This window comes from Palaemon carinicauda, chromosome 5 (genome assembly GCF_036898095.1).
Source record: "Palaemon carinicauda isolate YSFRI2023 chromosome 5, ASM3689809v2, whole genome shotgun sequence".
Classification (NCBI taxonomy): Eukaryota; Metazoa; Arthropoda; class Malacostraca; order Decapoda; family Palaemonidae; genus Palaemon; species Palaemon carinicauda.
The window spans coordinates 3,722,618-3,739,767 of NC_090729.1; the positions used below are offsets into that span (position 1 = coordinate 3,722,618).

General features: G+C 46.4%; 1 protein-coding gene across 1 annotated transcript in view; it reads right to left on the reverse strand.

Moving 5' to 3' along the window:
• Hs6st (heparan sulfate 6-O-sulfotransferase) overlaps positions 1–16,903 on the reverse strand; it is a 64,949-nt gene extending 48,046 nt beyond the window's left edge. The window contains exon 1 of the mRNA XM_068373738.1: positions 15,842–16,903. Coding sequence (XP_068229839.1) covers positions 15,842–16,563 — 722 coding nt within the window. The 5' untranslated portion in view covers positions 16,564–16,903. The remainder of the gene's footprint in view (positions 1–15,841) is intronic.
• Positions 16,904–17,150: the final 247 nt, after the last annotated feature.

Genomic DNA, 17,150 nt, shown 5'->3' on the forward strand with positions numbered 1-17,150 from the left:
AGGAAGTGGCAATGGAGTAGGTAACGGCTGGTTAGCTGAGTCCGGTCGCACGGGTGCATGCGTGACTGAGCCGGACGCAACGTCATGGAACTGTTGCCCAGTCTGTGAGCTGGCAACAACCATAGCAGCGCGGGGACGCACAGCGTCTACTCCAGACTGTCTAGCCTGATGTGGGTGAGCAGTGGCAACCACACTGGGTTGCGGAGGTTGACGCACCGCGTCAAATCAAAACAACTCTGACGGTTGTTGTACCTCGCGAACGTCAACTGAAGGCTCCGTGCGTCGCTGAATGTCAACATGCGGCTGGCAGGGCACACTGGAACGCATGGGTGGCGGAACTCTCACAACTGGAGTGCGCAAGAAGGTCGCCTCAGCGTCCACAGGACGCACAACCGAGTGTGTGGTTGGTTGTAGGCAAGAGGCTGTACTAGCTGGTGCAGCAGCAACCTTCTCCGCACGCAAGTCCTGCATCAGAGACGTTAATTGGGACTGCATGCTCTGCAGCAAAGACCACTTAGGGTCTGCAGGAGCAGGTGCGGCGACAGACGGTGTAACTGTCTGAGGCGGTACCGCTTTGCCTCTCTTAGGAGGTGTGCAGTCATCGGAAGACTGCAGCGAGTCCGAACTGACCCAGTGGCTACAGCTGGGCCGTTGGACTTACGCGGAAGGGACCGACTTGCGTTTTAATGGTCGTGAGACCTTGGTCCATTGTTTCTTGCGAGAAACACCTTCCGAAGACGAGGAATAAATGGGCTCTCTCGTCTTTGTGCGGCAGGGGCGATCTTGGGAAGATGCGCCCGGTACCACGGAGGGAACGTCTGTTCGCTGATTAAAGCCTCTCGAACCCATTGGTCGTACGACATTGCTTCTCCCCTGGACTTGGGAGCTTGCAAGAGGTCCCGGACTAGGAGGACGACAGGCACGAACAGACGAACCCTCAAGCGCAACACTATCCACAACACTATCACTCACTTTAACACTTCCCACTGCACTTTTACACTTCAGCTCCTTGACGTCCGCCATGAGCTGGTTACGGTCACTAACCAGGGACTCAACTCTCTCACCCAGAGCTTGGATGGCACGCATCATATCAGCCATCGAAGGTTCCTGAGTGCCAGAAGGGGGATTAGGAGCAACCACTACAGGGGAAGGAATAGGTTGTGGGGCATGAGGAGAGGAAATTTCAACAGAACGAGAGGAACTTCTCCTAACTCTATCTCTCTCTAGCCTACGTGTATATTTTTGGAATTCAATAAAATCGAATTCCGAAAGCCCAACGCATTCCTCACATCGATCTTCCAATTGACAGGTTTTATCCCGACAATTGGAACAAACAGTGTGAGGGTCGATAGAGGCCTTCGGAAGACGCCTTGAACAATCCCTAGCATTACACTTCCTAAATTTTGGGACTTGAGAAGGGTCAGCCATTTTGAATTGGTCAAAGGGGAATTCAAAAACTATCCAAAGTCATCGACAAATAATCCGTAATCAAAAAAAGAATGCAAGGATTTATTGAAGAGAAAGCCTGCACAGCGAAAGCTCAAAACTAGAATAGTGTACTTCACCAAATAGTTGTGAAAACAAATCCAGTTAGCAACAGCGAATTAGTAGGTCTTGCCGGTAGCACGACAGAGAGAAAATTGAGTTCTTTGTTTACAATGAGTACTGGGTATCTGGACGACAGATGGCGCTGTTGAAGTACACCCCCTACCTGTGTAGCGATTGCTGGCGAATTTTTTCCGTAGAGTTTTCTGTCGAGCAGCAGAGCTGCAGCTATTATAATCACCGGGTAAGTATATTGAAAATTGTTTTTTTCCTAACAATACAAACCTTGAAGTCTTTAATAGGGATATACTTTCGGTGAAGCTGGAAGACTAGCCATAAGAATTTTGGAGAGGTGCAACTAACCCACAGGTAGTTAGTCAAACAGACCTGTGTTCTCTCGTCACATTTGCCTTCAGGCAGGACTTACTAAAAGATAGATGATGGAGGGCAAAATTTGTATAAAGAGCTCAAGGTTTGTATCGTTAGGAAAAATACAAATTACTTTGTATGTCATTAGTTCCGACACTAAATACAAACCCTCTCACTCTTTCTTAGGGATGACTCACCCCTTAGGTGGGTGGAAGTCCTGGCTTTTGATGCGGGGTTCCCCCCTTTGTGCTTTGCATGTATAAGGGGGAAAACCTGACACCTCACTAAAATTACAAATTTGGAAGTAATTTGTATTTTTCCTAACAATACAAACCTTAGCTATTTATAAGGGTATTATTTTCAGCGAAGCTGAAAGGACGAGCCATTAGAATTTTGCGAAGGTAACTATCCATCCCGCTAGTTAGCAGGGGGTAGGGGGGTTAGCTAGATACACCTCTCACTCACACACCTGTGACTGAGCTTCACTTTAATTAGAGGTAGGACTTCGACGGGGAACAGGGTTGGCGGGCAAGTAAGTATAAATAGCTAATGTTTGTATCATTAGGAAAAACACAAATCACTTAAAAATTTGTTATTTGTTCCATAATTGGAATACAAACCAATGCTATTTATAGGGGTGACTCACCCATTAAGAGGGTAAATGTCCCTGCCCATCTTGCTTTTTGGCCTTACCCAGGGTACTCCCTATTGTGCAGGTTAGTGCACAAATAAGGAGACCCTAACACCTCACTAAACCTGCTATGCAGTCTGTGGTCTACGCAGGCTGTGTGGGTGATTAAAAACTAGCAATGTGACTGTCAAGGATTCAGTCTTGTAGGAAATAACCGAGGAGACCGAGATATTCCCAATACCACCACGCCAGGGTATGGGGACGCAACAGTATTGGGAAAATACTAGGTTACACAAGGGGGCAATGGTTTACCTGCACAGGTTCGAGGTCAGTTTGTGCAGAGGACCCAGAATGCTGCTTTCCCCAAGGGAGGGGAGAATGAAGAAAGATAAAGAGCCAGACATTCCGTTTCATTCATTCAGACTAAGACCCGGGTAACAAATGCCCTCAACCTTTGGCTACTTGTCCAATAAGGAGCTTGAGGTACTAAACCAGCTGTTGTGCAGCCAACATAGGACCGATAGAAAACGTATCAAGGTTCCTGTGTGTCACGACATGCAGGTAGTAGGCAGTGAAAGTAATTCATCATTTCCACACCCCCACTTACAATACCTGCATCACAAAGTAGTTCTTTTTGAAGGCCAGGGATATAGAGATGCCCCTGACATGGGCTCTGAGACAACATGATGGAGGAAGATCGGAATTCAGAGTAAGGTCAATGACTGAAAATCCATGTGGAGAATGTGCTTTTCATGGTCCTCCTTTTGTTTCTGCCCATGCTGACAAAAAGTGAGGGCACTCTGGGCCAAGCTGCTGCTGTTCTCTTGAGGTAGCGGCTCAAAAACCTTACTAGGCATAGTAACAGATGATCTAGGTTGTCGGTTACAAAGCGGAGACTCGTTATCCAGAAGGAGTCGAATCTAGGATCCAAACCCCCCAGGATTCAGAGTCTTTGCAACAAACTCAGGGATGAAGCTGAAGCTTACCTCTCCCCATCCCCTTGAATGGGCGACGTCAAACAAGAGACCCCGAAATTCACTAACTCGTTTGGCCGAGGCCAAGGCCAGTAGGAACACCATCTTCCAAGTTAGGTGGCGATCTGTTACCTGGCATCATGGTTCATACTGGGGTCCTGTTGGGGACCAAAAAACTTGAACCACATTCCATGTGGGAGGTCTCACTTCCAACTGAGGACAGGTAAGTTCATAACTTCATGAGAGGAGGGAAATTCTAACGATGAGGAAATGTTCATTCCTTTTAGTTTACTGTAGATGAGAAGAGGCTACGAGCAAGTTCCTTTTTGCTTGTCGATGTGAGTCTCTATGTGGTGTGTGGTGTGTCGTCCATCACATCACTGAGTGCTCTGTTAGGAACCGATGAGGCTGCTGAAGGACCGGAAAGTTGGCCTTCATCTCTCGAGAGATTTAAGTGAAGGTACTTTTGGGCTCTGTCCAGAGGGCTGAGGTCATGTGGTGCAGCACTATGGTCCCTCCTTTCTTCTTTTTTCCGACTCAAGACTCTTGGAATGGAAGTCGTTCTCGAATCGAGAAGGTTTTGTGGAGATTGGTGTCTAGAATCATTCCCAGATACACCAGTCTTCTGAGAGGGAAGTAGGGAAGTCTTCCACAGGTTTACCTTGATCACAGGATCTAGGTAAAATGACTTAAGAAGTTCTGGTGCAAATGCAAAATTGCCACCGAGTCTGCTAAGGTCAGTCAGTCGTCCAGAACCGGAGGAGACAGAAGCCAATCCTGTGAGACCAGGATGGGTGTAGTGGAAAGACCGAAGCACAGTGCCCTGAACTGGTGTTTCTTGTTTGTCTAGACTGAATCTTGAATCCTTCCTAGATGGATGGTTTGGGCATGGAAGTATGCGTCCTTTAGGTCCAGCGTGCAAATGAAGACCCGAGGTCTTAGCCCTTGTCCGAGCTCCAACATTGAGTGGACATCGACCCAAAGGAACAGCTCCTTGCAGATCCTTTCGCATGGGAGATTGTTGACGCTGGGGTCTTGACTCGTGGCGTAATCGGACGCGATACCCTGTGTACGGATTCTTCCCTGGAAGAGAACTCCTTCAACTGATAGAAGTAAGGCAATGCTTAACCCTACCATGTGCCCTAATGGGATTACATGCTATTCCTTTGAGCAGCATCAGTCTAGCGAATGTTAATCAATGGTTAACGGCTGGGTATCGTGGTTACTGTGCAGCTGGAGAGTGCTCGCAAGTAGTCACCTGTCGACAAGCTGCTGATGAGGTCTGCCGATCACTTTAGTGGATTGGTGTGATGGCGAACAGCCAGTAGCAAGAAGTGTGTTGTATGCCTTCTGATATAGGGAACCAAGGGCAGAGGTTGAATAGTAAGTTCGAGTCACAAACTGCTGGCGAATTGCCGATGATTGGTGAATCGGCGCTCTGTGAGGTGAAAATAGTAACTGACAGGCAGATGAAAGCTGTCTGGTCAGTCAGCCAAGGAAGGTTGGCAAAAAGTGAGTTGGTAATCTGCTTGGAGAACACTGAGAGACAGCAGAATGGTTTAATGATAGTCAGTTGGTGATGGTAAGCCATTGATGGTCAGCAATCGATCACAGACCGGTGATCGGTGAGCTACAGATCAGCAAGCTGAAGATTGACTGGTCAGAGATCAGCAAGCTGACAATCGGCTGGTCAGAGATCAGTGAGCTGAGGTCAATGATCGAAGAAAGATGAGCTGCCCATCGGCAATCTAGTGATCAGCAAACTGATGACTGGTTATCGACTAGCAATCAGTGATCGGCACACTAGCAATTGGAGAGACTAGAGGTTAACGGTCAGAGAGAGATGAGCTAGCAATTGGCAATCTGGAGATTGGCAAGCTAGCGATCAGCAAACAGTAATCTAGCGATCAGTCGGTTGATGATTTCTTGTTTGCAGATGGTGGTACTGTCAAGAAAAAACTCCTGAAGAAAAAGGGACCAATGGTTCCCTGTGAGGAGTCTCGACTGATGGTAGATGCATTTGATTCCCCTTGGAAGATGAAATCTTCGGGATCTTGAACCCTTCTGTGAAGCCTCTTCCCTCTTTTCCCGGCGGCCATGCTGTTATGCGTTTGCAGGGAGAGGAATGGGGTAATGGTGACCTGTCAAAAAGTGTTTATTCTTTTTGCCTACTGTGCGAGTGTGCAGGAGAGTACTGGAGCGATGGCACACAGGATGATGCTGGTGCTCAGTTTCTGCTAAAGCGTAGTTTTTGGTAAATGCGCAGAAGAGAGCTAGAGAGCAGGCAAGCGCTGGCGCGCAGGTGAGCGCTGGCTCTTCTGGCAAGAGCTGGCGCATTGGCGAGCATTGGATCTGCGAGCACTGATGCGCAGGTGAGCGTTGGCTCTTTGGCAAGAGCTGGTGCATTGGATATGACACTGTAACTGCGCAGGAGAGCGCTGGATCTGAGAGCGCAGAAGAGCGCTGGCAAACAGGCAAGAGCTGACTCTTTGTGAAGAGCTGACGCATTGGCGAGCGCTGGATCTGAGAGCGCAAGTGAGCAGGACATTGCTGGATCTGTGTAGGGTTTTGTGCAGTCTCCTTAGAATGCGCAGAAGTGTGCGACTGGTCGCGCAAGGGCGGGTGCCTGGGCCCGCGATTGCGGGCGAGAACTCACGCGTAGGAGAACGCTGGCGAGCGCACGGAAGGCTGCTGGCGCGCAGGCGAACGCTGGTACACAGTAGAGCGCTGGCGCGTAGACAATGATGGCGCACGCGGAAGTGATGGAGCGCAGGCGAACACTGGTGTACAGAGAACGTTGGCGCACAGGAGTGTGCTGGCGCGTAGGACAACAATGGCGCACGTGCACGGGAGTGTGATGGAGCGCAGGAGAGCAATGGCGTGCAGGTGCAGGAGAGCGCTGGCGCGCAGGCACAAGAGACCATTGGGCGAGCTGGAGACCGAAGTTGTGTTACGCCGGTGATCGTGGGTGGTTGATGCGCTGGCAAACGTTGCTCTCTGAGGCAAGGTTGCACTGGTAGGTAAGCAGGTCAGCTGGTAGGACGATCAGGAACTGGGATGTGCCGTTTGGAAAGGCGAACATCCACAGATGGAGATCGCGAACGATCCACAGAAGAGTCCAGGACCGAAGTCCAAGGACTGGCAGCAGTGTCGTCAGGAGAAGGTCCAGGAACAGATGATGCCCATGAGGGCCGGTGGACCAGCAAGCTGACCTTCAGCAGTAGCAATCCTCCAAAGAGGAGTCTCTATGAGTGGCCCCTCTCGCAAACGAGGGAGATGATCACTTTGCAGGAGAAACTTGCCTAAGACTATGCTCCGCCCCCGAGGGAAGAGACACTCAGCAAGGGGGGAGTTCTAGGCGAAGACAGCAACAGCAGTCGGAGTCGATGAAGTGATTCAGATGCATGAAGTTCTCCCTCGGAAGGGGGAAACAACCTCACACCTGGGGAAGAAAACTCTCCCTCGGAAGGGAAAGTTATCCAACCCCTGGAGGCGAATCTCCTAGTAGCACTCTAAGATGATCTGACGAGAGCGCTACCTGAGGAAGCGCAGCTGGAGCTAGTTCCTCGAAGATGAAGTGCTGATCAGGTGTTGCCACAGGCGTACTTCCAAGAGAAGGGATGACGCCCATGATGACGTCCTCTGAGGGACGGCAGTGATAGCAGGTTCCCCAGGCATGAACAGGACAGCTCTGCTTCGTCGGCACTCTTAATCGAACGAAGAAAACTGCATCGCTAACTGAGGAAAAATAAAATAAATTATGTAACAGAAAATTCCCTCGGGAGGAGCACCTAGTCCACAACGGGAAGAGGGACCACCGAGGGAACAAACATAAAATAAGTATTGCGCCCTCCCTTCCCCAGTCGACATCGACGGTAGAAGGGGACCGGAGAGTAACTGTAATAAAACAAGAATTACAATTATTTAAATCAGCTAAAAATATTCACTAATAATAAGAACCACTGATCCTCCGAAGGGAAGTGTTCCCCACAGAGAAGAAGCTGAAAAGTTAAAATTATAAACTATTATAATTTCACTTAAATAATTGAGAAAAACAATCTGAAGCGCAACCTAACCCGCAACCGGGAAAGGTGCTCCCCCCATTAGTACACTGTCGGAGGCCCATGAAAGTTGAACCACCTTGAGAAGAGAAAGACCATAGTCAATCTCTGAGAGGCGACACTCCCTTCGCTCAGTAATCCATGTTTCCCGTAGGAAGAAGGAAAGGCGAACACAACAGTTGAATGAGAAAGGGTCCAAACGATGACGATTCCCCTGCGGCGGCGGCAGAGTCAACAGTAGGTTATATGCCGACGGGAAGACTGATGGACAAGGGGGGGGGAGGTCAGAAGGGGAGGTTCCCCGGCCTTGCGCAAGTGTCTTGAGAACCTGTCGTATACGTATCACACGCACAGCACAAATACTGAAAAGGAAACTTACATTTCTATACATATATATATACATAAACATTAAGAATGTTTTGATATATATATATACATATAAGAAAAAGTAAGTTAAAAGACAAAAATTAATGGCAGTCCAGAATAGGCGAGGAGGAAGAGCGGATACAACCGGTCTCCATCCGAGCCAAAAGTAAAGTGAGCTAAATCACCGGTGCGTGAGTGGGAGTGGTAGAACGCTACCCCCTCTACCCCCGGATAACTAGCGGTGTGGGTAGTTAAACCTTGCTAAATTTTAATGGCTCGTCATTTCAGCTTCGCAGAAAGTAATACCCCTAAATAAATAGCGTAGGTTTGTATTCCAGTTAAGGAACAACTCTGTGTTGTAGCCTGGCAAAGAGAATGATGCATCTGTTAAATCGTGTCGTATTCCTAGTACTGTATATAACACTTCCACTCATAAGGAGCGTTAGGAAAAGACTCCTCCATACAGTACTTGAGTACGGAATAGCCACAAGGTGAAGGGTACACCTGCATCGAAATCAAGTCCAGATGGCACAATTTTGAAAAAGGAAAAGATAGGGCCAGTCAGACTATCCTTTTGTCCCAGACTCATAAATCACCCATACCTTAATCTGATGCTAATGGTCCTGTGAAAGGAGCTGGGGTAACTATTCCTATCGCTGTGCAGCTACAACAAGTCCTGAAGAAGAAATCTGTGCGTCACATCCCGCAGGAATAGGACAGTTAACGTCAACTGACATTCCTATGCCCATAAAACCTGCCTACTTAACTGAGCTTGAGTGCTCTTGGTCTAAGTTCTTTTCGGGGAAGGAGTCACAGGTCTGGATGCTATGCAGCGAATCAATCCAATGATTACTTCTTGCCAGTTCACGGACAGACTGCAGAGAACCAGGATCTATGTGTTGATAGATCGTGGTTTCTAACCCTCGATATCTGGTATGCAGAGGACGAGATTCATCCTTATCTCCCGTAATCTGGCAATTAAGCAAGGAAGCTGTCAGTAGGATTCTTCCGCTGCTACAAGCACCAAACAGGAAGCTGCTCCGAGGTCAAGGCTCTTGCCCATGGATAATCCAAGAATGTTTCCATTGTCTTCTAATAGGAAAGGCAGGTCTCAGAAGTACTATATCCTTGGACGATGGTTTCTCTTCTCCAAGATAAAAGCTTTGACTTCGGTACAATACTTTAGTGTTGAGGCCCTATTGCTGAAGTCACCATAAGTATTGAAGTCTTGGCTCCCTGAACTTTGCCTCTCCTTGCCAGAAAGGATGTAGACTGTATGTAAACTGAATGTCTTATCTACTGATGTCTGAGACTGCTGGAGCATCCCCAGCTTGGTCTATGCCTGTGGAAAAACTAAGAGGTGTCAGACCTCCAATTCGCATCACGTGCAAATCGTCTCATTTGCCATGAGAAGACTGAAGAATTTCCCTCTAAAGCCGGAGGATTTTACCAATATGGACAACCTGATCTTAAGTCGGGCCCACGTGATCGTGAAAAGGTGCCAGTCTTTCGGAGTGCATGTCCAAGCCAAAGAAGGCGTGTGCATCTTCGCCTAATGCTGTCTCGGAGCCTCTGCTGAGGCCTCAAGCGACTCCAGCTTTAACATGTGTTCATTTCAGAGATAGCATAGTCAAAAGAAAATGACATGGGCATTCCAAAGCTTTTGGACGGCAGACCGACTTAGGTATAGGTGTGATTGAAAAGTAGCTCGTGACTGGAGAGACTTTGAACAATCCTGGATTGAAGAATTCTCCAGAGCTGTACAAATCACCTGAAGTCCTACGGTATTATGCAAGGTCAATGCTTAAGACTTCCAGATGGTCTAGACAAGTAATAAGAAGGTTAGAGCAGCTCTTTGCTCAAACTATCAGGATCAAAAGTTCCTAAGGTTACGTCAGCGATGTTAAGTTTCCGGAAGGAAGGTCGTTGAGCCCAGTTCACCATCTCTTATGGAGCTTGCTCTAACTGGCCTGTCTGTCCATTGGGATTGCTGTTCCTATGCTAGAAAAGCTTAAGGTAGGATTGGAAGACATCAGAAGGATCTTATCCGAACAAGACGGCCTTTAAAGGAGAGAAGCAGAGAGCCCTTTCCCTAAAACATAGATGGTGATTCCAGAATAGGATACAATCCACCCCTTGGATTGAATTGCTCTTAAGCCTGAGAGAGCTATTGCAGGCAAAGAACTGACTTCATTGATTCATCCTGAAGTCAAAATCTGGTCTGAAAACTTTAGTTACAGCGACGAAGAGTGAGTTATCTCCAGCTTTGTTGGAATTACTGTAGTCAAACAGATGAAAGTCTCCTCTTGAAACTCTTCTGACAAGGCCTCTGTCGAACAGAGATTGGAATATGGCTCAGACTTGAGTGGCAGGCCTAACTTGGAACAGGCACGTAAGACAGCGTCCTGTCTGTCTTGACGAACCTTAGGTATCCCTGAAGGTGTGATGCTACAGAACTTGAAATTCCCCTATCGAGGTACCCCGTCCTCTCAAAAGCCTGAATGCCTTGATCGCTCATGGATGTGGCCTCCAGGTTGGAAACAAGCCCGAATAGGAAGCTTGATCCAGCAAGTTCAGTCCAACTGGTAGCCAGTCTTCTGAGAATCAAACTTGACCAATACGATAAGCTTGGGATGAGAAGCTTGAGGCAATGTATTCTTTACCAGTCTAGTTTCCCAAAAGGACTGCCAAAATCGATAACCACTGATGTGGGGCTCCACTGAGACCGATAAATGAGAAGGGGGGACAACAGTAAGAAGAAACCACAGCTACTCCATCCAGCTCTATCTCCTTCCTTCATTTGAGATACTGTATAGGCTACCCCCGACAGGGGGTGCCCGGGTAGACTGTCCACCCCTACTTTTTCCAGGATCGTTCGCCTCGAAAAAGCTACAAGTCTGAGAGAAGCAAGGAAGTGCCCAAAAGCTGCGACACTTTGTATAAAAAAGCCTGAGAGTGGTGATGGTCGTTCTTCCATGAGGCTCAGCAGCCTATCTTGAAAAGAGGAGCAATTTGCCAACAGTCTGGTGAAGGCCAGACAAAGAAAGAAGGCATCAACTTGGGTTATTGTGAATCTCCACTAGATTTCAATAGCCTAAAGATTGAAAGGACACAGAATCCGAATCTAGCTTCCAGTTTAGCAATGAGAATTTTCTGTAGATGAGTTACTGCTTAACTGGAACCAAGTGGGTGGCTGTCTGAAGATGTAATCTGATGGGATCCAAATGATCACCCATGTTGGACAAGAAGGCAAAGGTGTTTGAGCAAAAGTGAACCGTAGACTGATGATAAAAATTGATGCTAACTGCATCTGGTATTCCCTGCCAGTCATCCATCCGAGTATAGACTGACCAGACCCCACATAGTTTATCTTCATTGATTACGTGGGCAACAGATGTTGTAACTTGGCCTAGCTTTGCTATATCCCCCTATCCCCAAGACATCTGCTGCGAGTAATGGGATGAGAGCGTGACCTTGTTGTAGCCAAAAATGATTATCGTACCTGGAATCTCCTCCTGAGAATAGGGCAAACTGATCAGAATTGTTTAAATCACCTTCCTTCCTTTTAAGGGACCGTCCTTCTGGGCAAAGAGGGACGATTATGGAAGAGACAAAATTTTGCAGCTCATGTAGCCAGAGCAATTTCTCCCACGAACCAATCTTATTGCTGCCGAGGGAGAAGAAAGTCAAAAGACTTCTTACACTACTCTTCGAAGAGGAGAACATGAACGAGGACCCAACTACGATGAAAATCCCTGAAGGATAAAGTGTAGACGTCCTTTAAAAGAAGCTGACTCAAGGAGGTTCTGAAGAGTTCAGGGAACGTCCCTAGGCAGGAGAGGGACTACAGCATAGCTTTCTGCCCTGAAAAGTAGCACCTGTAGGCCTTCCTTTGCAGGGATGACTCCATGAGGCAAAGGACTTGGTCCTTGAACCTCACACCTCTATACTTCCCCTACGGGAAGGATTTGGTGTTATGCTACTTCTTCCACAAATCATGTAGAGAAATCTAAAGAGTTTCTAAAAGAACTCTATGGGTAGGTTGCCCTGTGCTTTGGGATCCTTCTTTTTTTATCCAGTTAACAGGCCAGACCTAGGCAGGGGACAAAGCAGCAAAGCACCCAACACCTGCTGGGAGCTAAATTCTTCCGTGGTGTGAGCTCTCAGAGTTAGACGAGACGGTTTGAAAACTTTTCCTCTAGAACTAGAGGAACCAGGTTTGGGACCTATGTGAACTGTTCTTCAATTGGCCAGAGGCTAAGGAGGTTCTGTTGTCTCTCCTTCTATTAAGAGGAGAGCTCTTCCAATGGTCCAGAGACCCTCGGAGGAAGAAGCCAAAATCCAAAAAGAGAAACTCCTAAGTTGCTAGATTAAACTCTCCATCCTTTATTATCCTGTATGCTGTGCTTCTTGCGAGGAGCATCTAGAAGAGGTTTGTCTGGAGATACATGTAGGCAGGTTAGCATTAGGATCAGCACAAATGGAGTCGCGTGGCTGCTAACGATGACCATATAGTGAGGCTTGATAGAGAACTGGGAGAAGCGTGACTGGAGACACACATCTGGAAGGATGAGACTGCTGTAGCTACCTCGAGGACAGAAGCATCTATGGAGTAATGCTTCTAGGTCTGAAAGACCATAAAAGTGCGACACTGGTGAAGAATATCCTATGAGTATGCTTCAAAAAGTTCCTTTAAAAGTGGCGAGGGTAGACTGGAGACATTGTAGGCTACTATAAAGACACCTAGGTAGGCTGTAGGCAGGAATAAAAGAGCCATAACGACCTGGAGAAGCAGAGACCAAAGGACGCTTTTCTCGGGAAGATGCCTGGAAGAAACCAAAGGAAGATTGAGCATCACGTCTCTCCCAAAGGTCTAGCGAAGATCTGTGAACTGACACCAGACGTACCAATGATCGTTCTCCGAAGAGGAAGGATCAGGACACGATTGACAAGCAATATTTTGAGTATACACCAAGGAGGAAGAGCACTCTGAAGGACGGTGCCTGAAAAGAAGATCCTCAAAGTTATAGCAGATCTATATGTTACCTTAAGTTCCATGAAGCTCAAGATGAAGGATGCCAGAGTCGTCAGTCATCCTCCCGCAAAGAGGAAGGATCAGAACAAGGTAGACAAACAACCTTGTGAGCAAGCTCCAAGAGGCAAGAGTGCTCTGGAGGAGGACCTCCTGAAGGCATGATGCTTGAAGAGATGATCCTTGAAGTCGTAACAGATCTAGAAATTCCCTGAAGCTTAATATAAAGGACACCAGAAGTATCAGCAATTCTCCTTTGAACGATAAGGATCAGGACAATGTTGACAAGTAACCTTGTAAGCATGCTCCTAGGGGCAACACTGGAGGAAGACCTCCTGAAGGGCACAGACTGATGAGGTCCTCAAAGTCTTTTAAGGTCTACTATGAAGTTCCCTCCAAGTCAGGATGGACAGCAAAGACGACCAAGCTTCTCCTCCCAAGTGGACAGATCTGGAGAAGTACACCCAAAAAAAGACGACGATTGGACTGCAACTGAAAAACATCCTCGAAACTGCCCGCCAGATATGGAAGGTCCCTGAAGATCAGGATGAAGGATGCCAGGGGTGTCAAGGATCTTACTCCGAAGAGAAAAGATCAAACAAGGAAAACAAACAACCTTGAGAGCATGCTCCAAGGAGCTGAACTCTGGAGAAGGGCCTCCTGAAAGGTGAAGCTTGAAGCTGTAGCTGAGAAGGTCCTTGTGGAAAGAAGGTTTTCAAAGTCATCGTCGTCCTAGTCCTCCAAGAAGGGCAGCATCAAAGACATCCCGAAGTGTCCGGGAAACGTCCCTGGGCAGGAGTGACCACCAGCGCCTGTAGACGCTACACTTCTCACAAAAACATGCAGAGGAACCTAAAGAGGCCTAAAGGAACTCTTAGGATCCTCTTCTTCAATTAGCCACATTGCAACATCTATCTGAAACAAGAAAAATCTTATCAGGGGAGGAAGTGTCTCTCATATCCCAAGAGAAATGAAAAACTTCCAACCTCAACATTTATAAAGAGGTTAATGGAATTCCTCTTTCCTGATGGAAAAGGGGAAAAGCTCACAGGATATCTCCAGGGCCCCAAAGCAAAAGGGATCCTGTCTCCCCCAGAATGGCTTCCCTTCAAAGGATGACCTCCCTCCCCTGGTGATTGCCAGGCAGGGATGTAATCAAAGGACCATCAACACACACAAGTGTTACCAAGAGGTCTTAAACTACAGACAAATACACATGAGGGGTCCTCACAAATACACATGAGGGGTCCTCACAAACACACAGGGGTACTCACAAACACACATACCCACAACTCTGCAATGTGAGAAAAATTTTAAAGATAATTTCCAAACCAAAACTATTAGATTCCAGCAGAGAAGAAAAAGTGTACTCTCTGAGAGCTGAAATCCAATGAGGTTACAGTGAGGTACATGGGGAGGTGGTCGACTCCCCACCGACCTCCCCGACTCCCCACCACCAGCAGGGTAACAACCTGCAGTTGTTTACATCTCGTTAAAAGTTTTAACTGAATTATTCCAACTTCACCGTTATCCTTCTCCTATAATAAAGAACAATGGTTTATATTTCTGTAGGATCAAACATGCATTCATTGACAATTAACGGCATCAAAACCATTTAAAATACCTGTAACACACCAGCAACACTTTTTATATCCTCCAAAAGTTAAATGGCTACTAGTTTTGGATCCCCTTAATATGAACATATTTCTTAAATGAAAATCCAAGAAGAACAGGTCTTGTTATGTTATAGCAACCAAAAAGACGTACATTAAAAAGGCTATTTTTAATGAAAGTAGGTACAGTACTTAAGTTACTCGGTATTATTATAATAAAACATGGGGCAAACTTTACTAATACAGAAATTGGGGTACATATAGAAAAACTCCTGTTTTCTTCGAAAATTAGTTAATAAGATATACTCTAATATATCCTATGGTAATGGGGGACACCCAGTGGAAACCAGGGAGTGCTAAGGGTTGTGACCTGGGAACTACTAGGTTAGGATAGGTGGGTTTGTTAGGATCTGTACCCTTTTACAAATCTTAAAAGTGTTAAATAATCAAGTATTGTGAACTGGGAGGGGGACCCAGTTAGGGGGTGTGACCTGAGAACTATTAGGTTAGGTTAGGTGAGTTTGTTAGGCCCTGTACTCTTACAAATCTCAAAAGTGTTAAATAATGAAGTTTTGTGACCTGGACAAGGGGGTCCGGGGGCTTGTCCCCCGAGCTAGGGGTTGTGACGTGGGAACTACTAGGTTAGGTTAGGTGAGTTTGATAGGTTCTGTGCCCTTTTAAAAATCTCAAAAGTATTAAATAATCACGTTTTGTTTTATTTTCGCACACCCAAAATCCCAGGTTACTACATGCGTCCTTCGGGAATGGTGGGGTCAATAACGGTAGAATGGCTTACTTGCAGTGGAAATGATTTCCAACTTTGTTGATAGCACATCATTTACTGTAGTTCAAGTTTATTCTTCTCTTAGAAATGTTGTCTCGTGTTTTCTATAAATATACCAGTTATTCTTAACCGTCATGCAGTACTAGGTAATGGGGTTCAAACTAGTATTTTAGTATGGTGATATCAAATCATGTTGGTGAAAACTGGTTTACAAATATTGCGCTACAGTAAACTAATCTTGGGATTCCCTTCTAATCGAGGAAATATTGTATGTCTTCCCATCTCAATCCGAACCAACACAACATATATAAACATAACCTAACTTAGTAAGTACATTTTTACTTAATAAGGGGATTGACCCCTCCCCCACCCACTTGTTAGTTCAGACACACTTGATACAAACCCCACTTATCAGCAGACAACCCTCTATTAACCCAACCTAATCAAGGGAGGGAATTTAGCTTACCGTCTCTCAACTGAATTGTCTTCAATCCTATCCATCATATCATCAACGCAACTCGTAAGCTCTGTCCAATCCGCATGAAGGCCACATTTCCAACCCGTCGAGTGTCTTGAGAAAAGCCAAGTCTCATCCGAGTGTGGGCCGGGTCTTAGACACGTGCATCGCTTTCTGATTTTTCGGTGGCACTCGCAATGTCTGTCCAGATCTAAATCGTCAACCAAGTGCCTACCAAATGTCGTTCCTCCAGTCTTCTGGATGTGTAGAAAAACAATGACGTCATGTCCTCTGATGTCAAACTGAAAGTCGTGTCCGGTGACTTCTTCAAAGGAAGGGCCCATCGCAGAGCGAGCGGAATTGCTGAGCGGTTTACCGGCCTCGTCGGTTCCTATGTGAAACTGATTGATTCCATCTTTTATATACTTCATTTTATATCTCCTCTGCAAGGGGGAAAAGCTCAATGCACAGACTGTTTCTGGGCAGAAATATCCAAAATAAACGACTCCGGCCACCCCAAGGAGAATCAAACAGAGAAGCATGCAGAGACATTTTTTCATGCGTTTCCTCATCCAAATCTCTTTAGAGCCAGATGCCCCTTCACTATTGTGACCCCCCACCTCAAGGCCCCAACTCTGCCGTCGTCTTGAGCTCTCGCTCTTTCCCCCTTCGCTCTCTCCTAGCAGTGCTTCCAGTGAATCTGTTTGGGCAGTACTGTCTACTAGTACCATAATAGCTACCTTAATCAAGTTGCGACGTCTTCAAGCTATAATAGGAGGCTAAGCTATACAAGAGCAAAGGCTTGTAGGCTACTGTTAGGGTAAGGGGATTTGGGGCCTTTGCCCTCCCCACAAATAACTAATAAATCAATATATCTTCTTGACGCTAGGGTAGCTCCATGGGCATCAGTTTGTAAAGTTTGAAAATGTCTTCAAGAAATAGATTGTTCGACATATCACCGTTAAAACACTCGAAGCGGACACTAATATCAACACAAACTGACAAGTGTTTGACGATACTGCAGAGCAGCCTCTTCAGTCAAGTTTCACGGCGACGTTCACTAGCCATAGCTTGAACATGAAACTACTTCTCCTATCATGGATATTGTAAATTATAAGAAAATAAAGTAACAATGATATTTTCAAGGTTTTGGGTGTCTTTTAGATTATCTATAGAATATACAATAGTTATATTCCTATATAATAATAACTGGCTATTGAAAAATCAAAATACATTTCTTGACATAATGGTGCGTTCAGACGCTTCTCTGACATCCCCTCACAACAGAAGATAAAGCAGAACGAATTCTTCTTCTGCT